This window comes from Nyctibius grandis, chromosome W (assembly GCF_013368605.1).
Source record: "Nyctibius grandis isolate bNycGra1 chromosome W, bNycGra1.pri, whole genome shotgun sequence".
Taxonomy (NCBI): Eukaryota; Metazoa; Chordata; class Aves; order Nyctibiiformes; family Nyctibiidae; genus Nyctibius; species Nyctibius grandis.
The window spans coordinates 17,353,613-17,377,363 of record NC_090694.1 but is presented as its reverse complement, the minus strand read 5'-3'; the positions used below and the strand labels follow the sequence as shown (position 1 = coordinate 17,377,363).

The 23,751-nt window shown below is 43.2% G+C and overlaps 1 protein-coding gene across 1 annotated transcript in view; it reads right to left on the bottom strand.

Moving 5' to 3' along the window:
- Positions 1-23,751, bottom strand: part of LOC137675718 (ras GTPase-activating protein 1) — a gene marked incomplete at its 5' end in the record, with an annotated part of 129,479 nt that overhangs the window by 92,684 nt on the left and 13,044 nt on the right. Inside the window, 2 exons of the mRNA XM_068421909.1 lie at positions 968-1,103; positions 5,687-5,836. Of these exons, the coding sequence (XP_068278010.1) occupies positions 968-1,103; positions 5,687-5,836 (286 nt within the window). The remainder of the gene's footprint in view (positions 1-967; positions 1,104-5,686; positions 5,837-23,751) is intronic.

The following is a 23,751-nucleotide window of genomic DNA, read 5'->3' as shown; positions in this document are numbered from 1 at the left end:
TTTTCTCCACACTAAACAACCCCAGTTCCCTCAGCCGCTCCTCATAAGACTTGTGCTCTAGACCCTTCACCAGCTTCGTTGCCCTTCTTTGGACTTGCTCCAGCACCTCAGTGTCTGTCTTGTAGTGAGGGGCCCAAACCAGAACACAATATTCGACGTGTGGCCTCACCAGTGACAAGTACAGGGGGACAAACACTTACTTCCCTAGTCCCGCTGGCCACACTATTTCTGATACAAGCCAGGATGCTGTTGGCCTTCTTGGCCACCTGGGCACACTGCTGGCTCATATTCAGCCGGCCGTTGATCAACACACCCCCAGGTCCTTTTCCACCAGGCAGCTTTCCAGCCACTCTTCCCCAAGCCTGTAGCATTCCATGGGGTGGTTGTGCCCCAAGTGCAGGACCCAACACTTAGCCTTGTTGAACCTCATACAGTTGGCCTCGGCCCATCGATCCAGACTGTCCAGATCCCTCTGCAGAACCTTCCTACCCTCAAGCAGATCGACGCTGCCGCCCAACTTGGTGTCGTCTGCGAACTTACCGAGGGTGCACTCGATCCCCTCGTCCAGATCGTTGATAAAGATATTAACGAGAACTGGCCCCAATACTGAGCCCTGGGGAACACCACTTGTGACCGGCCGCCAACTGGATTTAACTCCATTCACCACAACTCTTTGGGCCCAGCCATCCATCTTACATACAATGTTATTACTACATTTGGAGATAACTGCAATACCTGATATCTAGCTTTCTCATTACAGATTTTCATTAAAACACAATTTTTTTATCATTACTTTCTATCAGTAAGAACATGCTTATATATTCCTTATACTTTACCATATGCTGAGACAGCTCTAGAACTACAGGAAGCTGTCTACAAGGCTTTTTTCATAGAAAACTGAATATCTAATACAATATTAATGATATTAATATTTAAGTAAATGACATTTAAAAATTTTACTACTTGCCTCTGGAGGTGCTACTGGAAAGAATAGTTTTTCCCCCTTCAGCAAACAAGAAACATGACTGTAATAACCAATTAGGTCCGAGAGTGAAGCAAAACGACGTCCACCAATGTAATAGTCTCCACACATGGCAATAATCCTGTTAATAAAGAAAAGGAAGCTTGACAGAAGAAAATATTTTGCTACAAATAAATGGGGTGTTTTATTTGTTGGTTCTGTGATTTTTTTATTTTTTAAAAGGAAGTTAGGATAACATTGAGTTTTTAAAGCAGTCTGTCTAGGTTCAACAAAATGCAATATTACAAACTCACTGTCTCATATATATACACACAACCTCCACACCTTAACTAATGAATATCTCATCAGCAATTACTGATAAACATCACAACATAAAAATATTTGAAGACTGCAAAGGAGATGTAGATTTACAAAAAAGTAAGCAGATTTGCTAGAACTAAATGAAATTAAACACAAAAATGTAATTACCAGTGGCCTGGACAAATGACATACTACATTAGTAGAGGTAACAGCATTAATACTTCTATCATGCAGGACACAGAGCTGTCCTGGTTTTGTGGAGATAAAATTATAGAATCAATTTTCTCTTACATTTTGTTTCAGTTTGTGGCCAGCCATGGTATGGTGATCAAGGCCATTAGCAGTGAAAGCCAGGGCAGCTGACCCAGGCTGGCCCACAGGTGTACTCTATAACATTAACATCACATTCACTATGAATGGGAAAGCTTGATAGGGATGGGGGGCTCTTTGTTCTGCTCTCTTCTCCCTCTTTCTCCTTCTTCTCTCTTCTCAATGGTTACTATCCCTGGAGGGACTTGCCAACACTCTATGGGCTAGGTAGAACATTGTGTCTTTTCTATTAGTATTGATATTGGTTTCCTTTATTTTATTAAATCTGTTTAAATTTCAACCCACGAGTTTCCCCTCCTTTTCACAATTCCCTTTCTCAGCTGGGGAGGGGTCTTGGGTGATAGAACAACTGGTTATTGTTTAGCCCTGGGTGCAGCCAAAAAGAGAGACAACAACTTAGATGATAGGCCTGTATAAATTTAGCAAAGTATCAACATATTTTGGTAACAAATAACTGCACTTAATTATACAGTACAGAATACTGAAATACCTTCAAAAATTAGTCACTTTTCTACAGTCAGTCTAGTATCCATGCTAAAAAAAAAAAAACAAACAACTTAGTAATAATAACATACTCAATTTAAAAGCCAGCTAATAAATAGGAAAAAAGCTTAAAAGCATTTCAATTGTTTAACAGAAAAGAAAATTCTTACAAAATTGCTCATCTTACTAACTTATGTAGTTGGGGTATGGGGGTGTGTCTGTTTGTTTTAGGGTTCTTTTTTTTTTTGCGGGGTGGTGGGGGTGCGTATTTTAGTACTCAGATTTGTGAATGCACCTGTCATACCAAAAAATTGAAAATACCATGTCTGTTCATATTGCTATGCAATATAAGTTCTAAAAACAATCAGGAATAATTGATTTAGGTAAGAGAGTTAACAGTTTTTGAAACATTTGTATTACACAAGAGTCATTTGTACAAGGAAAAAACTACATAAGTTGAAACAATGTTTTCGACTAGACAATTCAAACAATCAGTTATGTAAACTGATGGCATCAAGAGGACTTGAATTTGTCCAGCAAGGTGGAAGTTGGACAGCAGTCCTGAGTAATAAAACTTCTTTAAAAATGTGAAGAGAGACCTGGCAAAGCAACGTGGAGAAGGGAGAAAATACTGACAGTGAGGGATTGAACTATTCCTTTAGTTATACATAGGGAGGAAAAAAAAAGGACGACATTTAATCGACGTAAAGACTATAATTTTTTGTAAAAATTGTGAAATCAGTGGTTTTATGAAACCTCCAGAATGCTAGTTTCCAATAAATTATGTAGTAAATGGGAAAAACATACTTTCTACCAGAACCCTTGTTGCAGAGTGTCAAAACAATCATTTTTAGAATCACAGAATCATTTAAATTGGAAAAGACCCTTCAGATCATCAAGTCCAACCGTTCACCTAGCACTGCCAAGTGCAGCACTAAACCATGTCCCCAAGCGCCACACCTACACATCTTCTAAATACCTCCAGGGATGGTGACTCAACCACTTCCCTGGGGAGCCTGTTCCAATGACCTCCAGTCAACTGGGACCTCCCCGGTTAGCCAGGACTGCTGATAAATGATGGGAAGTGGCTTGGTGAGCACTTCCGCCAGAGGAGCAAGTCTTATGATATACCTTCACAAACTGAAGTCTAAGAGTATATAATGTCATTGATCAGTGAAGATAAAAATATGCCACAAAATACAAGAAATTGAGATAAACTATTAGTCAACTAATCAAATTTCACTTAAAGAAAAAAAAACTTAGCATCTAACATCATGTTACCTCTCTCTCCAGTTTCCAGAAGACAAGTTATCTTAAAGATATTTCAAAACAAATTACAGTACAAAAGGTTAAACATGCCTGACTCTACTTAGTTTTCTACTTAGCATTTGACTTCTTTACAAAGCTCATGAACAACTCAAAAACAAAACAGAAAAAACAAATTTAACTGCTGAGAAGCTCAGACGAGTATACTATTTATCTGTAGTTGGTTTCTTACACTTTTATTCTATTTTTCTTTAACAGGTCAGTATTCTGATACATTCCTGCTTAAAGAAAATCTCTCTTCTCAGGTCAGTTGTTTAAACTATATTATTTCTCCCAAAACAGGAGTGTAAAACGTATACTAAGATCAATCTTCAGAGATGAAATTTGAAGTTTTTAAGCATATAGCACTGCAAGGGGAGTCAGAAAATAATATAACTTTAAGGATCTAGACTAGATCTCTTGGCATATTTTCTACCAGATTCCTTATAAAATCCATGGTAAATTATTCAGAGATTAGGCTTCTAAATTAAATTTAGTGTTTCACATTTTATTATTAAATCAAGCTCAAATTAAACCTTTCTTCAGAACACACGGGACTAATAAATACAAAGACTTCTGTAAGCACAGAAAATTCTGAAGGACAAGATGAAAAGATAAAAGACTTTCCTTCCCAATATTTTATATCGCTCAGCAACTGGCCAAAAAGCATACTACTTCGGCCAAGAAGAATTTAGTTTTGATGGACTCATACACTATCTGTCAGTCATATGCTGCATGAACATGTGCCCATATCCAACTTGGCGGGGGGGGGGGGAGGGGAAGGGATTTGGAGAGCTTTCATCTAAAATATTGGTATTTCAGTCAAACAGAAATATGTAAGGAAAGTTTAATCCAAAAAATATCACTTTTAGGAAACAAAATATCAGCGAGGTTGTTGAGCAATGGAAATTTCACCCATTTTTGAAAGGCTGCAATTGGCAAAGAACAAGCTTTGGTGAAAGTGACACTTCCAGTCTGTAGGACCCAGTGGACGCATCCCTATATTTGGCTGAAATAACTTCAAGACTGCCATTCTCAATGCTGAAAAATGTTTGAGTGTAGCATCTGCCCTTCTAATAACAAAAACATATACACTGCAGTCAACAAATGAAACCAAAAGCATGTCTGTTCTATGAAGAACAGTATCAGCAAACAAATTAGTTTCCTTTGAATAGTTACCTCTTCACATATTTCTTGGATCCAAGAAGGAAAGATTCTTTAAGATTTGAAAAGATTATAAGGACCCATTTCTTAGAAAGCAGTCTTTAATGGTTTCCCATTTTCTATCTGAGATGCCAGAAACAATTTTATGGTGGACACGAACCAATGTTCAACACCTGATATTGGCTACAATAAGCAGAAATTATTAAAAATAAGACTCTTAAAAACAGCACTTAAAAATCAAGTATTAACATAATTTAATTTTCTACTACTGCTACATAGTAACCAGTTCCTAAACAAGAATCAGTATAGCTGAGAAGCATGAACTGTTAGCTCAGACAGCATGATGCAAACGCAAGCATGCTATTTCTGTTTGCTTTCCAAGCAAATTCGCTTTCTGTTTATTTCTTGTTATCTAGATAGCTGACAAAGGTTTTTTTTCTACTGCTGAAGATGCACTTCATATCCTATTTTGTGAAGACCAACATTACACTGCAGCACACTACTTGCTGACTGACATTCAAGCGCTTCCCAGAACATACCTCATTTACACTAAATGAGAATGAATTAATGTATATAACTTGCTAATGGTAAAATAATCCTGGTTACAATTTTGGATAAAGGATTATTTGTATTTAGAACAGCTAATTCTAACACATACTGAAAGCTGATTCCAGCAAATCCTCATATTATTAAATACATAACCTCTTTGTTTCTCCTTGTTATTTCTTTCTTATAAAGGAAGCACCCAGATCTGCTATGACTTTGACATTCAAGTATGTCCTGTGAGCTGTAATAACTGAGGAATAGACTCAAAACAATCTCCTCAGATTACTAATAAGAAGCCTGCACGTTACTGTAAGTTTAGTCACAACAGCTTCTGACAAGCTTCTCTATTCTGATGGTGTTGGTTTCCTCACATTTTCATTCTTTAGTCTGTAAAAGAATTTTTAAGTAGCAAGGTTTAAAACAATTAAACACTAGTAAAGAGCTATACCATACATGGATAAAAAGAAAAGTAAAAAAGAATCAATTTATAATACAATTGTTTTCTATACCGTACTAAATTCTAAAACCACAAATAAACAGGTTACAGTGTTTTAAAAGAAAACATTTAATTCTCACCTAAAATGATTGACATTCGTTTTACTAAGGAATGAAAGCACAAATGAACCCGGTCTCCGATCACTCTCTCGAATAAGGTAACTTCCAGGTTTTCCCGCTTGCCGAAGACGTTCTTCTGATATTGCTCTGTCGAGTTTTCCATGATACCACCTAAAAAACAATGTAACAATGGGTGTCCTTCAAATTTAAGGCTTCTGTTTATTTTCACAGAACAGACCTGTGAAACTAATGAAAGTTCTCAGTTAAACGGATGCAATTCCAAAACTTTGATTCAAATAAAGTTATCAGATATTTACATGTGCAACCTCTCTCAAATTACTTATTTACAATACACAGGTTTTTTTAAAACTTGACAGGTTCACACAACCCATTTCCCCAAATAACTCAACCTGGAAGAAAGCACTCTGAACCATCCCAAGGGAACAAAGGCTCTCTACAACCAGCTTTTTCTTTCCTCCCCAATTTGCTCATTTTCAGTAAATGAGCAGAACCAGAGGTAACTGATCTGACTCAGGCTGTTCTATTTTAAGCCTACTCAGAATCATAGAATCATTTGGTAGGAAAGGACCTTTAAGATCATCAAGTCCAACCGTTAACCTAGCACTACCAAGTCCACCACTAAACCATGTCCCTAAGCGCCACGCCTACACGTCTTTTAAATACCTCCAGGGATGGTGACTCCACCCCTTCCCTGGGCAGCCTGTTCCAGTGCTTGACAACCCTTTCCGTGAAGATGTTTTTCCTGATATCCAACCTAAACCTCCCCCGGCGCAACTTGAGGCTGTTTTCTCTCGTCCTTTCACTTGTTACCTGGGAGAAGAGACCAACACTCACCTTGCTACAGCCTCCTTTCAGGTAGTTGCAGAGCGTGATAAGGTCTCCCCCTCAGCCTCCTTTTCTCCACGCTAAACAACCCCAGTTCCCTCAGCCGCTCCTCATAAGACTTGTGCTCTAGACCCTTCACCAGCTTCGTTGCCCTTCTTTGGACTTGCTCCAGCACCTCAGTGTCTGTCTTGTAGTGAGGGGCCCAAACCAGAACACAATATTCGACGTGTGGCCTCACCAGTGACAAGTACAGGGGGACAAACACTTACTTCCCTAGTCCCGCTGGCCACACTATTTCTGATACAAGCCAGGATGCTGTTGGCCTTCTTGGCCACCTGGGCACACTGCTGGCTCATATTCAGCCGGCCGTTGATCAACACACCCCCAGGTCCTTTTCCACCAGGCAGCTTTCCAGCCACTCTTCCCCAAGCCTGTAGCATTCCATGGGGTGGTTGTGCCCCAAGTGCAGGACCCAACACTTAGCCTTGTTGAACCTCATACAGTTGGCCTCGGCCCATCGATCCAGACTGTCCAGATCCCTCTGCAGAGCCTTCCTACCCTCAAGCAGATCAATGCTGCCGCCCAACTTGGTGTCGTCTGCGAACTTACCGAGGGTGCACTCGATCCCCTCGTCCAGATCGTTGATAAAGATATTAACGAGAACTGGCCCCAATACTGAGCCCTGGGGAACACCACTTGTGACCGGCCGCCAACTGGATTTAACTCCATTCACCACAACTCTTTGGGCCCGGCCATCCAGCCAGTTTTTTACCCGGCGAAGCATATGCCCATCCAAGCCACGAGCAGCCAGTTCCTCCAGGAGAATGCTGTGGGAAACAGTGTCAAAGGCTTTACTAAAGTCTAGGTAGACAACATCCACAGCCTTTCCCTCATCCACTAAGCGGGTCACCTAGTCATAGAAGGAGATCAGGTTAGTCAAGCAGGACCTGCCTTTCATAAACCCATGATGACTGGGCCCGATCGCATGGTTGTCCCGTACATGCCGTGTGATGGCACTCAAGATGATCAGCTCCATAACCTTCCCCGGCACCGAGGTCAGACTGACAGGCCTATAGTACCCCGAATCCTCCTTCCGGCCCTTCTTGTAGATGGGTGTCACATTTGCTAACCTCCAGTCAACTGGGACCTCCCCGGTTAGCCAGGACTGCTGATAAATGATGGGAAGTGGCTTGGTGAGCACTTCCGCCAGAGGAGCAAGTCTTATGATATACCTTCACAAACTGAAGTCTAAGAGTATATAATGTCATTGATCAGTGAAGATAAAAATATGCCACAAAATACAAGAAATTGAGATAAACTATTAGTCAACTAATCAAATTTCACTTAAAGAAAAAAAAACTTAGCATCTAACATCATGTTACCTCTCTCTCCAGTTTCCAGAAGACAAGTTATCTTAAAGATATTTCAAAACAAATTACAGTACAAAAGGTTAAACATGCCTGACTCTACTTAGTTTTCTACTTAGCATTTGACTTCTTTACAAAGCTCATGAACAATTCAAAAACAAAACAGAAAAAACAAATTTAACTGCTGAGAAGCTCAGACGAGTATACTATTTATCTGTAGTTGGTTTCTTACACTTTTATTCTATTTTTCTTTAACAGGTCAGTATTCTGATACATTCCTGCTTAAAGAAAATCTCTCTTCTCAGGTCAGTTGTTTAAACTATATTATTTCTCCCAAAACAGGAGTGTAAAACGTATACTAAGATCAATCTTCAGAGATGAAATTTGAAGTTTTTAAGCATATAGCACTGCAAGGGGAGTCAGAAAATAATATAACTTTAAGGATCTAGACTAGATCTCTTGGCATATTTTCTACCAGATTCCTTATAAAATCCATGGTAAATTATTCAGAGATTAGGCTTCTAAATTAAATTTAGTGTTTCACATTTTATTATTAAATCAAGCTCAAATTAAACCTTTCTTCAGAACACACGGGACTAATAAATACAAAGACTTCTGTAAGCACAGAAAATTCTGAAGGACAAGATGAAAAGATAAAAGACTTTCCTTCCCAATATTTTATATCGCTCAGCAACTGGCCAAAAAGCATACTACTTCGGCCAAGAAGAATTTAGTTTTGATGGACTCATACACTATCTGTCAGTCATATGCTGCATGAACATGTGCCCATATCCAACTTGGCGGGGGGGGGGGAGGGGAAGGGATTTGGAGAGCTTTCATCTAAAATATTGGTATTTCAGTCAAACAGAAATATGTAAGGAAAGTTTAATCCAAAAAATATCACTTTTAGGAAACAAAATATCAGCGAGGTTGTTGAGCAATGGAAATTTCACCCATTTTTGAAAGGCTGCAATTGGCAAAGAACAAGCTTTGGTGAAAGTGACACTTCCAGTGGACGCATCCCTATATTTGGCTGAAATAACTTCAAGACTGCCATTCTCAAGTCAACTGGGACCTCCAATTCAGGCTATAACCTGCTTCTCAAACGACAAACACAGATCACAGTATCAAAGCCTGCACCTAAACAAAATGACAGCAGTCACCAGACCATATTTCAGCCAGAAAAGAGTCTTCCCCAAACCCAACACGCAGCCTATTAAAAGCAAATACAGATGCACAGCAACTCACAGACTGCAAAATATGACAAAAGAACACTTCCGTTTAAAGCAAAGGTTAGACTCATCATTCAAACATTCCTTACCCTTACCTCATTTATTTTATTTATTTACAAAACTCTATTCAGACCTCTTTCTACCCCAAACAATCAAATAGCAGGGGGGGGGAGCAGCAGTGGAGGGAGCAATTGAAGCAAAGCCAAGCGTTGTTCTCAAAACCTCTTAAAAAGGAAAACTTTTATACAGCTACTGTTTTATACTATTTAAATTATCAACTATTTCAGACCATTCACCTATTGATTCTACCAATTCACGCATGTATTGAAAGAGTTGCAAAAAAAAAGCCCCTCCCTGGGCAGCCTGTTCCAGTGCTCTACCACCCTCAAAGTAAAGTTTTTCCTCCTATTCAGATGGAACTTCCCATGTTTCAGTTTGTGCCCGTTGCCCCTTGTCCTGTCACTGGGTACCACTGAAAAGAGTCTGGCCCCATCCTCTTGACACCCGCCCCTAAGGTATTTGTAAGTATCGATAAGACCCCCCCCCTCAGTCTTCTCTTCTCCAGGCTAAACAGACCCAGCTCCCTCAGCCTCTCCTCATAAGAGAGATGCTCCAGTCCTCTGATCATCTTTGTAGCCCTCCGCTGGACTCTCTCCAGTAGTTCCGTGTCTTTCTTGAACTGGCGGGCCCAGAACTGGACACAGTACTCCAGGTGCAGCCTCACTAGGGCAGTGTAGAGGGGGAGGATAACCTCTCTCGACCTGCTGGCCACACTCTTCCTAATGCACCCCAGGATACCATTGGCCTTCTTGGCCACAAGGGCACACTGCTGGCTCATGGTGAACTTCTTGTCCACCAGAACTCCCAGATCCTTCTCTGCAGAGACGCCTTCCAGCAGGTCAACCCCCAGCCTGTACTGGTGCATGGGGTTATTCCTCCCTAGGTGCAGGACCCTACACTTGCCTTTGTTGAACTTCATTAAGTTCCTCTCTGCCCAGCTCTCCAGCCTGTCCAGGTCTCAATGAATGGCAGCACAGCCTTCTGGTGTATCGGCCACTCCTCCCAGTCTTGTGTCATCAGCAAATTTGCTGAGGGTACACTCTGTCCCCTCATCCAGGTCATTGATGAATAAGTTAAACAGGACTGGACCCACTACTGACCCCTGGGGAACACCACTAGCTACAGGCCTCCAACTAGACTCAGCACCGCTGATCACAACCCTCTGAGCTCTGCCCTTCAGCCAGTTCTCAATCCACCTCACTGTCCACTCCTCTAACCCACACTTCCTGAGCTTTCCTATGAGGATGTTGTGGGAGACAGTGTCAAAAGCCTTGCTGAAGTCAAGGTAGACAACATCCACTGCTCTCCCCTCACTTACCCAGCCAGTCATGTCCTCATAGAAGGCCATCAGATTGGTCAAGCACGATTTCCCCTTGGTGAATCCATGTTGACTACTCACGATAACCTTCTTTTCCTCCACATGCTTAGAGATGGCATCCAGGATGAGCTGTTCCATCACCTTTCCAGGGATGGAGGTGAGGCTGACCGGCCTGTAATTGCCTGGGTCCTCCTTCTTGCCCTTTTTGAAGACTGGGGTGACATTGGCCTTCCTCCAGTCCTCAGGCATCTCTCCTGTTCTCCATGACCTTTCAAAGATGATGGAGAGTGGCTTGGCAATAACATCTGCCAGCTCCCTCAGCACTCGTGGATACATCCCATCGGGGCCCATAGATTTGTGGGTGTCCAGTTTGCCTAAATGATCTCTAACCCCATCCTCCTCAACCAAGGGAAAGTCTTCCTTTCTCCAGTTTTTCTCTCGTGCCTCCAGGGTCTGGGATTCCCGAGGGTCAGCCTTAGCAGTAAAGACTGAGGCAAAGGCGGCATTCAGTAACTCCGCCTTCTCTGCATCCTCCGTCACCAGGGCACCCTCCTCATTCAGCAGCGGGCCCCCATTTTCCCTTGTCTTCCTTTTGCTGCTCACGTACTTGAAGAAGCCCTTCTTCTTGTCCTTGATGTCCCTTGCCAGATTTAATTCCAAGTGGGCCTTAGCCTTCCTCGTCACATCCCTGCATACTCTGACAACCTTCCTATATTCCTCCCAAGTGGCCTGTCCCTTTTTCCACATTCCGTAAACTTCCTTCTTCCATTTGAGTTTTGCCAGAAGCTCCTTGCACATCCATGCAGGTCTCCTGCCCCCTTTGCTCGATTTCTTACTCATAGGGATGCACCGATCTTGAGCTTGGAGGAAGTGATGCTTCAATATTGACCAGCTCTCTTGGACACCCCTACCTTCTAGAGCCCAGTCCCATGGGATACTCCCAAGTAGGTCCTTGAAGAGGCCAAAGTCAGCTCTCCTGAAGTCCAGGGTTGTGATCCTACCTCTTGCCCCGTTTCCTCCACGCAGGATCCTGAACTCCACCAGCTCGTGGTCACTGCAGCCAAGGTTACCCCCCACCTTCACATCCCCAACAAGACCTTCGTTATTTGTTAGCACAAGGTCTAGCAGTGCACCTCTCCGCGTTGGCTCCTCCACCACCTGTGTCAAAAAGTTATCGTCAGTGCTCTGCAGGAACCTCCTGGACTGTGGGTGCCTGGCTGTGTTGTCTTTCCAGCAGATATCAGGGTGGTTGAAGTCCCCCATGAGAACCAGGGCCTGTGATCGTGAGGCTACTTCCAGCTGCCTGTAGAAGGCCTCATCTACTTCCTCTTCCTGATCAGGTGGCCTGTAGTAAACACCCACAACAGTGTCACCCCTATTAGCCTGCCCCTTAATTCTTACCCATAGGTTCTCGACTTGTTCTTCATCCATCCCTAGGCAGAGCTCGATACATTCCAGTTGCTCTCTCACATAAAGGGCAACTCCACCTCCTCGCCTTGCTGGCCTGTCCTTCCTAAAAAGTACATACCCATCCATGACAGCATTCCAGCCACGCGAGCTATCCCACCATGTCTCTGTAATCGCAATGAGATCATGGCCCTGCAACCGCACATAGATCCCTAGTTCTTCCTGTTTATTCCCCATGCTGCGTGCGTTGGTGTATAGGCATTTCAGAGAGGTAGTCAAGCATGAAGGTTTCCCAGAATAGGTGCAAGAGGATCCACTATATCTATACATACCCTTGAGGCAGTTGGCCTTTTGGTTCCCATCTTGGGAGGCAACTGTGGAACGTTTCTCACTGTTCTGATTGACCTGGCTTATTCCCCCCTTGGAAGCAATGGCACGAGCGTTACCACTCTGGACCCCACCCCCCCAAGTCCTTCAGTTTAAAGCCTGCCTCACCAAGTTGGACAGCTTGCTGCCAAAGATTCCCTTGCCTCTTCTAGACAGGTGGATCCCATCCCTCCCTAACAGGTTATAGTTGTCAAAGAGCGTCCTGTTGTCATAAAAGCCAAAGCCCTCACGATAGCACCAGCCACAAAGCCAAGAGTTGATTTCCATTATATGTCTATTTCTGGCTGCCCCCTTTCCTCTGACTGGCAAAATGGAGGAAAAGATAACTTGGGCACCAATATTTTTCACTTGCACCCCCAGGGCTTTGTAGTCTTCCTTGATTCTGCCCAGGTTCCGGCTTGCGGTGTCATTCATGCCCACATGAAAGAGTAGCAGTGGATAGTAGTCCGTTCTCTTGACAAGTTGTGGCACCCTCTCGGCAATATCTCGCACCTTAGCACCTGGAAGGCAGCATACCTCTCTGTTCCACTGAAGAAGCTATCTACCAGAAAACTAGTCACACCAGTCTCATTAGGCCCAGCTAACAGACCTTCTACTGTGAGCAGGAATGTTATTACACCACAGCCCTTTAGCAAGCTCATGGGACAATCACAGGACACTTAGCAGCCCCCAACATTGAAGCACTACAAGGTTCATGAAAGACAGGCTGTTCACAAAGAGGTAGTAGACAGTGAATTTACCATCTGGAAGGAGGCAGTTGCTACCATGTGTGGAAGCAGGTCATGCGGTTCAACCAAATCCCTTTATTTACATATTTCCTTTTTACATATGGGAAAACCAAATATTCTGAGGCTTTGTTGTTTCACTAAAGCATTTTGCTTTTACAGTATGCTGCAATTTTAACTTAGGAACACAGTAGCCCAGGGAGGAAGGAATGGAAGGAGAAAGCACTGGAAGGGAGCAAAAACGTTTTTCAGCAACTTAGTAGAAATGAAGATGTTGATAACTGTTGGAAACCTCCCTGTTTCAGTCTAGAAAACAAATTGTAGTGAGTAGAAAAATCCATCGTCAAATGCCACACCCATTTCACTCTTCTCCTTAGCCATACCTGACTGCTTCAACAAAATCCAAAAGAAGAGTGGAGAACTTCTAGGAGACATGGTCAAAGCTCCCCACCTATACATTCATAATCACCACCTTCATACCTTTCACAACATTACAGAATCTTATTATCATTTCCTGAGGCTATGTGAGTTCTGTTCCCATTAGGAGCAGAGATACGATTACCTTGAACCAGGAAAAATCCTCAATTTCAAGCAGCATACAGAAATCTCAAGAACAGTTTCATGAAGACAGGAGAAAACAACCAAGATACTCTGTATTCTGATTTCTTTCTTTTTTAATTCTGCTTTCCATCCCTGATAATAAATAGCTGAAGAGTTGATGTTCATATTTCACTGTTCAAGCTTCATATTAGCCTTTCTAGTTCCTCTCAGCCTAAAACGTTAACTGCATTCTTAGCAGCATCATTTTTTATCCAAACTATGCCTTTTAACACCTTGTCCCATCTTTGTCAGATTTATGTAGATATTGTGCAAGGTTGTATTATTTCCTTTATGCGCATTATTCATAAAGATTAAATTAAGGTAAGTTTCACTCATACTTTATTAAATTCGTTGCCTTCCTCTGTCTTCTTAGTTACCAATTTTTGACTGGGTCTTTGCAGTTCTCCACTTTACAAAACTTCCCGACAGAAGCAGCTCTGCAAGCCTTTCAACTTCTACAGTGGATGGATGCATGTGTAAGATAGTGAAACAACCTAGAGAAATAAATTGTACCATACAACGAAAACAGCAGTTTTCGTAGCACTGATATTTGTTCCTTTAAAGCTTATTTTGGTAAATATGCATATGCAAATATACACACATATTTGACTTAAATTGTAAGCACATAAGTTTTAACTATGAAATAGAATTTACCTAAGAATAATTGAATACAGGTTTTTATTTTAAAGGACTTAGTGCTGTTAGTATTGGTTAGAAAAATTAAAAAGTGATTGGGACACTGTTGATGCCGAGTCCTCAATGAATTGTTGAGCATGCTAGCTTGCTAACAGATAAATTCATGCTATTGGGATATGAGGAAACTGAAATTAGCACTAGCACCTTTCCACAATAAGTACTGTGATAGATGAGATAATAGGAAAGACGTTATTCAGTTTGACTTACTGCCACAAGAAATCTTGCTTATAACTTCATATTCCTGACCTTTCAACAACTGATACCATGCCACATAGCTAACAGAATTCACAGAAGAAATATTTTTTTTCTTTCACGCAGGACTTCTGTTGCTTAATTACACTTATGTATTTATATAATATACAAAACCATATTCTAATTCTAAATACTTGATGCTTAACTATGAAATACTTGCAAAGCACACAAAACCCAAATGAAAGGGGAAATTGAAATACAAACAATTATGGCATTCCGTTGTCAGCAAGTTTGACTAGCTCACAGGTCCTTCCACGTGCCATGTTGAATAGACAGAGGAAAGAATTATTGGGGGGGGGAAGACCCATGATTTCTCATTTTTCTCTGATCTCACAGGACTATGTAATACAAAGGTTACATGATAATTTTCATATGCATCAGTACTTAGAAGCTGTCACATAACTTATCACTCAGGACATTTCTTCTGCTATATCTTACACCACCACATTGTAAATATCCATCATCATAGATAACAGATTAATAAAGAAAGCAAACTGATTAAAATCACGTTGGAGTATTTTGCTCCATGTTATAAAATCTGCTGTTAAAATTTGGAACTAGGAAATGTTTTCAATAAACAATTATGAATACATAGCTTGGCACACAAGAACTTGTAGTCTTAGGTCTTGTGAACAGAAGAAACATAACCTTTTGAAATGCTATAAGACTGGTTTGTTTTTTATCTCCTTGTCAGTTTTCCCTTCCGGCTTCACCTCCCAAAACAGACAGAGAAGAAGGGGGTTCTCTTTGTTTTCCACTAGGTCTTCCGTCATTAAAAGATGGCCATATTTCACTCTCTAAATAGCTAGATTTCCTCTTCTGTGAAGGAACTGATATTTCAACCTGATATTGTAAAATTAAACTCAAGGTTAAAACACATATTTGGGAAAATAAATGTTATCTACATCATAAAGAACCAAAAGAGTAAAGAGACAAAACTTCTTACCTTAGTTTTAAATTTTTCTTTGAAGAGAAACAAGGTAGGCCAAATAAAACCCATGCAAACCTTTCAACTTCTACAGTGGATGGATGCACGTGTAAGATAATGAAACAAAAGAGTTCAAACTAACCTGAAGCTAAAAAAAAAAAGGGGGGGGCACCCAAAAAAGCCAAGCAATTGTCCTTTATCCAGCATACAAGCAGACTTCTAACTAACTTATCAGAACACTGAATGGGTACACTGAGTGCCCCAGCAAGCTGGCTACACCTTTCCTCAAATGTTACCGCAGCTTACAAGTTCATTTAGCAACACTGGTTTCTATGCATTAATAATTAATAGAAAGATAAATAATCTTTTTGTAATGTGTACCTTTTTAAAGTTAAGCAACACTGTTAGCTACCTTAGAAAGAATTTTAAAAAGACAAGATGAATTCTTGAGCTTCTACAGAAGAAATTAGGAGGAAAGTTGTGAGGGATTGGACTGGGCTGCTGGCGGCCCTGACCTTGAAGGAATGGAGCTATGTCCTTGAAACGGTTAAACCTGAGAGGGAAGAGGAATTTAGCAAGAAAATAGGATGTGAGAAAAACAAGATACGTGGCCGACGCGTGACGGCCAATCAGCGGTTGTGGTCGGGCACGTGAACAGCGAGTGCAACCAACCATAAAGCTAGCCAGCTAGAGGGGGAAGATATAAAAAATGGAGCAAAATAAACGCGGGCGCTTTTGCTTTTGCTTTGCTGCCTGCTTGGAACTATCCTTCTGTCTCCTGTCTTTATTTGACCGCCGTGACAAATATAACGACAAATGGTGCCCCGTGTGAGGCGCGACCGGAGCATTTAGAGGTGCTGAGAGACCGCGGACGACGAGCAGTGACGGCGGTGCCCAACGTAGCTGAGACAGGCGGAGCGAGCCTGGGGTCTGGACCACTGTAACAGACACCGAGAGAGGTGAGCCGTTGGGGACTGATTAACATGGGTGCTAAAATTTCAGCCGAGGAAAATTCCATACTAACGATATTGATGAGCATACTCGAAAGGAGGGGCATCAAATATGAGGAGAATGCCCTGAGAACATTGCTGGTGTGGTGTAAAAAGAATGATTTGCCAGCTACGGCGCAGACTGCTTTTGAAGTTAGTACGTGGCAAAGCGCTGGAACGTCTCTCTTTGAGGCTGCCTCAAGAGGGGACAAGATCGCCACTGCGTCGTTGACGACGTGGAGATTAGTCTTAGACTCACCGGAGCAAGTGAAGGCGGACAGAGGGGCAAAGGCGTCGGCTGAGGCGGCTACAGCTCCTTCCACAGTGACTTTGCCCTCCGCGCCGCCAGAGCCCCCCCCCCACCGCCCAGGGAACAGCAGCGGAACATTGATCCTTCTACCGTCCAGTTACCCGAATCTGAGACTGAGCCACCCTTAATAGACCTTTCTGAAGAGGTGGAAGCGGGACATAATTGCTGCAGAGCCCGAGGGTCGGGAAAGTCAGGCGGTAGCGTGGAGGAGTTATTCACGCTGCAGCCAGTCCAGGTTACTGTGTCTGGCCCGGACCCGGACAGGTTCTGGAGAAAATTAAGAGAGCACGCACTCGCGGACGGTGATTTCGGGGCCGCGGCTGCTATGGGTGGCGGGGTATTGGCTTGCCCGGTATATCGAGGGGACGGAAGCGGCCCACCAGAATGGGAGCCATTCAGTTGGGGAGTGATTAAGGAGTTAAGAGCTACATGTATGCAACATGGTCTGGGCTCGCCCTATGCTCAATCGTTATTGCGTGGTATTTTTACGGGAGACTTGACAGCCCACGACTGCCGCGCGATTGCTCAAGTGGCACTGACCCCTATGCAAATGTTGCTTTTTGAGGCAAACTGGAGGCGATCAGCTAACGAACAGGCATTGATGAATTTGGAACTATAAAAAAAAACCTACCAAACAAAAAAACCACCACGTTTCAGATGGAGCATTTAGCAAAAACATTTGCGGCAGCAGTTAAGGTAGCTCATCGTTGTTATACGTGCGGGCAAGAAGGTCACTTTAAGAAAAACTGCCCTAAGAAGCCAAAGCTGAGTGGGAGAGGTAACTCTGTTTTGATGTGTCATCGCTGTGGGAAGCTGGGGCATTTTGTGAAGCAGTGCAGGTCTAAGTATAATGCTCAAGGTCAGCTGATAGCAAGCAGCGGCAGAGCGCAGGGAAACGGGAGAAAGAACGCGGGGGGGAACCGCGTGCTGACACAAATGAATCTTCCCAACCAGTTCCAGGCTTATGCAGTCAAGTCGCAGTCCGAACCGCAGGGAGCGCCGGACTGGATGTTACCACAGCAACCGCAATCACAACAGAGAATAGCAGAGTGCATAAGGTACCACTGAATGCCGTGGGACCCATTGGAAACGGGTTAAGTGCACTATTACTCGGACGTCCTAGTGTAACCTTGCAAGGTCTATTTGTTTTACCAGGAGTTATTGATGCAGACTATATGGGTCAAATTTGTGCGATGGTATGGACTCCTACCCCCCCCCGTGTCAATTTCCGAAGGTAGCCGGATCGCGCAGTTGATTCCTTTCCGAGCGCAAGTCACTTGTAAACAGGATAAGATCAGAGGGGAGGGGGGGGTTCGGTTCGACGGGAACGCCGCAGATCTTTTGGGCTCAGAGCATACAGAATACCCCCCCAACTTTAACTTGTATAATCACCTTCGCCAAAGGAACCCCCTCGACAATACGGGTGACCGGGATGATTGATACGGGAGCAGATGTGACTATCATATCTGCACGTATACGGCCTCGATCCTGGCCCACCTGCTTGGCTGGCTCCACGCTGGCGGGAGTAGGTGGTGCGACACAGAGTGTCCAGAGCCAATTTATGTATGGTGCAAGTTCGGAGCCCTGAGGGTCAGACGGCGACAGTGCGCCCCTACGTGATTGATGTCCCCTTGAATTTGTGGGGACGGGATGTTCTGGGACAATGGGGAGTGGTCATTTGTACACAAAAGGATTTTTAATAGGGGCCACTGTTGTGGAGGGTGCACAGAGACCAACTCTGCCTCTAACTTGGCTAACAAACACCCCCGTCTGGGTGGAGCAGTGGCCCCTTCCTGAAGAAAAGTGCGTAGCCCTCCGACAATTAGTGGAAGAACAAGTAGCACAAGGTCACTTAGAACCTTCCCATAGCCCCTGGAACACCCCTGTGTTTGTGATTAAGAAAAAGTCAGGTAAATGGCGACTACTGCAGCATCTGCGGAAAGCAGATGACGTGATGGAGGGGATGGGAGCCTTACAACCAGGCGTGCCCTCTCCGACTATGATCCCACGAAACTGGGACATTTTGGTTATTGATCTGAAGGATTGTTTTTTCACCATCCCTTTACATGAAACTGACAAATGCAAATTTGCTTTTTCAATACCTAGTAGGAACAACATGGCGCCCTGTCAACGATATCAGTGGACGGTATTACCGCAAGGCATGAAAAACAGTCCCACAATATGTCAATGGTATGTAGCAAAGGCGTTGACACCAGTACGGGAGCAATTTCCACAGGTATACTGTTATCATTACATGGACGATATTCTTGTGTCAGCTGCAGATAAAGCAGAACTTCAACAAGTATATCCAGTTCTGCGGCAATCATTGGCCACTTTCGGGCTGCGTATGGCACCGGAAAAGGTTCAGCAGCAGGCCCCATGGAAGTACTTGGGAGTTAAGGTCTTGGATCAGACAATTGAGCCGCAATCCATCCAATTCCAAGTAAATGTAAAAACCCTGAATGATGTGCAGAAATTATTGGGGAATCATCAATTGGGTAAGGCCGTACTTGGGCCTCCCGACTGCTCAATTGAAGCCGCTCTTTGACCTATTGAAGGGAGACACTGATTTGATGTCTCCCCGGTCACTGACAGTGGAAGCCACCTTGGCTTTAGAGGAAGTGGCCAATGGTATGCAACAGAAAAAGGTACATCGTGTGGATTTAGAGACACCAGTAAGTTTATACGTAGCCATTGCCAACTATCACCCCATGGGATTACTGGGCCCGTGGAATGAGCGCTGGCAGGATCCGCTACACACTATAGAGTGGCTGTTTTTATCCGTTCGACCACGAAAAACAGTGAGCACTCAGATTGAGCTGATATCGAAAATAATCACGAAAAGGACGCACACGATGCGTTCAACTCACGGGCCGAGACCCCGGTCGACTGATAATTCCCATTGAACGCGATTATGTAAGCTGGTGTATGGCAAACAGTTTACCATTTCAGTTGGCCCTGGAAGGATTTGAAGGGCAGGTATCTTATCATCTTCCCAGTCACAAATTATTACAAGCTCATTCAGAGTTACAAGTGATTCAAAAGCCGCTGGCAGCGGATAGCCCAGTACAAGGCCCCACGGTCTTTACTGACGGCTCTGGAAAATCGGGAAAAGCAGTAGTTACCTGGTATGACGGAAGGCAACGGCAGGCATTGGTGCATTTAGTACAGGGACCACCTCAATTGGTTGAACTTAGTGCTGCCATTGTTGCTTTTAAAACGTTTTCGCATTGTGCTGTAAACATTGTTACGGACTCTGCTTATGTAGCAGATATTGCGCAGCGTGTTGATCGTGCGCTGCTCAAAGAGGTAAACTCAGAACAATTATTTTCGTTGCTAAAAATGCTATGGACTGTAGTGAACCGGCGTATGCATAGGTATTGTATCTTGCATATTCGCAGCCACACCGGTCTGCCAGGATTCATATGTGAAGGGAACGCACGTGCCGACGCCCTCGCAGCCCCCGCTTGGACCCCTCCAGTGCCAGACCTAGTTCATCAAGTGTTTCTGTCTCACCAGTTTTTTTCACCAAGGGGCTCGGGCGTTAGTCCGTCAATTCAAGATCTCTTTTGCAGACGCGAAATCTATCACCGCCACTTGTCCGGAGTGTCAACGCCTAGGACCCGGACTGGTGTTTCCACGCGGGGTTAACCCGCACGGCTGCCAAGCCTTGGACCTGTGGCAAACGGACATAACACATATTCCCTCTTTTGGTCGCCTACAATATGTTCACGTCTCTGTGGATACTTTTTCTAAGGTCGTGTGGGCATCAGCCCATGCCGTCGAGAAAGCAATCGACGCCATCTCACATCTTCGGCGAGCCTGGGCTGCCCTTGGGATTCCGAAACGTATTAAGACGGACAACAGGCCGACATATGTATCTGCACGCATGGCCCGATTTCTCGCCTCCTGGGGGGTGGAACATGTTACTGGCATTCCTCATTCCCCGACCAGCCAGGCCATTGTGGAACGAGTGCACCACACTCTGAAGCAACTTCTCGAAAAACAAAAAGGGGGAATGAGCTCTGAGACCCCGCATGCTCGCCTATGGAAGGCTGTGTACACATTGAATCATTTAACTGTGCCAGCCGGGAAAGAGTGTCCTGTAATTATCTCTCATTTTTTGTCTTTGCAGGGAGGCGATCCTCTTGTCAGGGCAAAGGTTTTAGCACGAGACCTGCAAACGGGAAAGTGGACAGGCCCGTGGGATTTAATTACCTGGGGACATGGGTATGCTTGTGTCTCCACAGATGCAGGGCCGCAGTGGTTTCCCACCAGGTGTGTTAAGCCTGCTTTGGATCCTGGAGCTGACAAGAGGACACCAGCCGATAGTCCTTCTGCCAACACCTTGGGAGGGCAGTCACAACGTTTGGGTGACTCTGATGCGGAGCCTGAACCAGACACAGTTTCGTGCCTCCTTAGCTCAGCCTGAACAACCCTTTCATACATGTCTAGTGGGGGTCCCCTTAAACGGATCTGAAAGCAAAAATTACCAAAGGGTTTATTCCTAATTTGTGGGGGATAGGGCTTGGCCAGGGCTGCCCAGTAAGAAGGTGGGAGGTCCGTGTACCACAGGCAAATTAAGTCTACTAATGCCTACGCAAAAAGTCATACTAAACCATACTAACCTACATAAGGCCGGGCAAAAAAAGAAGTGTCACTAACATAGGGATAGAATGTAACGATGCTGCCCAAGGGTTGACGCAACTGCGAAATTTAGCTTGCTGGGTTGCAAAAAGAGCTAACCAAACTTCTAGAGTTTTGGAAGCATTAGCCAACGATGTAGATAGTATTCGACATGCTACCTTGCAAAATAGAGCTGCTATAGACTTTTTATTATTAGCGCATGGTCATGGGTGTCAGGATTTTGATGGAATGTGTTGTATGGATCTGAACGATCACTCCAAATCAATTCATAAGCAAATCAAAAAACTAATGGACACAACGCAGAAAATACAAGAGGGTCATGGGTTCTTAGATGACTGGCTGGGTCACCTAGGACTCGGGGGATGGCTGACAGGATTGATAAAGATGGGACTTGTGGGATTGTTTGTAGTTTGTATCATCATGCTCGTGTTACCGTGTTTGTTTTCTTGTTTGCAAAGGGCCCTGCAACGGATGATAAACACGGCCTTTTTGGTTGAAAAACAAAAAGGGGGAATTGAGGGATTGGACTGGGCTGCTGGCGGCCCTGACCTTGAAGGAATGGAGCTATGTCCTTGAAACGGTTAAACCTGAGAGGGAAGAGGAATTTAGCAAGAAAACAGGGTGTGAGAAAAAACAAGATACGGAGTGACATTCCAGCTGCCAACCATGGACTCGTGGCCGACGCGTGACGGCCAATCAGCGGTTGTGGTCGGGTGCGTGAACAGCGAGTGCAACCAATCATAAAGCTAGCCAGCTAGAGGGGGAAGATATAAAAAAATGGAGCAAAATAAACGCGGGCGCTTTTGCTTTGCTGCCTGCTTGGAACTATCCTTCTGTCTCCTGTCTTTATTTGACCGCCGTGACAAATATAACGACAAAGTTGTCTACATAGAAAATAATAAAATACTCTGTTTATCCACCTCAGCTTTTCTTGTACTTTTCTTCAAAGCCTTTGCTAATAGCTATTCCCACTGACATAATCCCAGACTACTTCAAGTAACAAGTTTCAGTAAGCAGGTCCCCTAATAACAGTCCTCAACTATAAACAGTTTATTTATAAATATACGAAACATAATTTATAAATAGACCTATGCAAAAATAATAACTTTTTTTCTATTCCAGAGTGATCAAGCAAATGTTTTACATAAAAATAAAAAATAATTAAGACTGCCTGAAAGTATATAAAACAGTAGAGAGAACTTGTCAAGAACCGGTAAAATTTTATTGGTGCCGACCATAATCTAGAGGAACACAGAGTAATACAGAATAACACAGAATTCTTGTTTCATTGGGATACTTCTATGCAACACAACCACAGTGTTGAAATAAGATGCCTTCTCCGTCCTCTTACCGTGCCCACCAGCAAGATAAATACCAAGGGGTTTTTTTGTTTGTTTTCTTTAAAGGAAAAAGGAAGATACGGGGGAAACAGGAAAACTACTGCAGGAATCCTAAGAATTTATGGCTGAAACAACAGATGCGGTCCTATGCTGAAGAGATCTATGCCTCCTAACAGCAAAATTAGTGTTCCTCGCCAGCCACAAAAAAAAAAAAAAAAAAAAAAAAAAAAAAAAAAAAAGATCATAGAATCATTTAGGTTGGAAAAGACCTTTAAGATCATCGAATCCAAAAGGAAGACAAAAGGTGAAGAAATATGGCATGATAGCATGCTTCTCAATAGGGTAGGCCAGTAGGTGAAATGCATAAGTCCCCTGCTGAAGTTCTGGGAGACAACATACGACAAAATAAAAACTTGATAAAGTACAGGTTAAGAGTCTCTAGTCACTGTTTACATTAAGTAACCTTCAACTGATGTTAATTAGAAGTACTGACCAAAAAAACCCCACACACAACACAAACACACCACCCAGAAAATTCCTCTTCAAACTTTTTCCAGCATCAGATGTTGTTCCACTTTTGTTTTTCCAAATTTGAAGCTTCCATTTACATATGCACTTATGTTCAGTTTACTTACTGCTTCACTTCCAATATTAAGGTTAAAGTACAATTTTGTTCTGCTGCTCCTAACCATCCCTTTAAAAGAGCGTTTCTGACACCATCTATTCAGACAGAAATAAAACCAGATTTATATATAATTCTATTCTGTAAGTACACAAATTGTAAGATCTGGACAAATCAGCAAAATACCCAGCAACTTGAAAGAAAAATAAAATAAATAAGGTGTTTATCTTCCCTCTACAATTCAAGAACAGACATTAGTAAAAGACACTCGTTAACTGAAGGAAAAAAGGTTACCTGCTAACCACATTAACTGTGAAACAGAAGAGAAAACCTCATACGCTAAAATCAAGTTACATCACA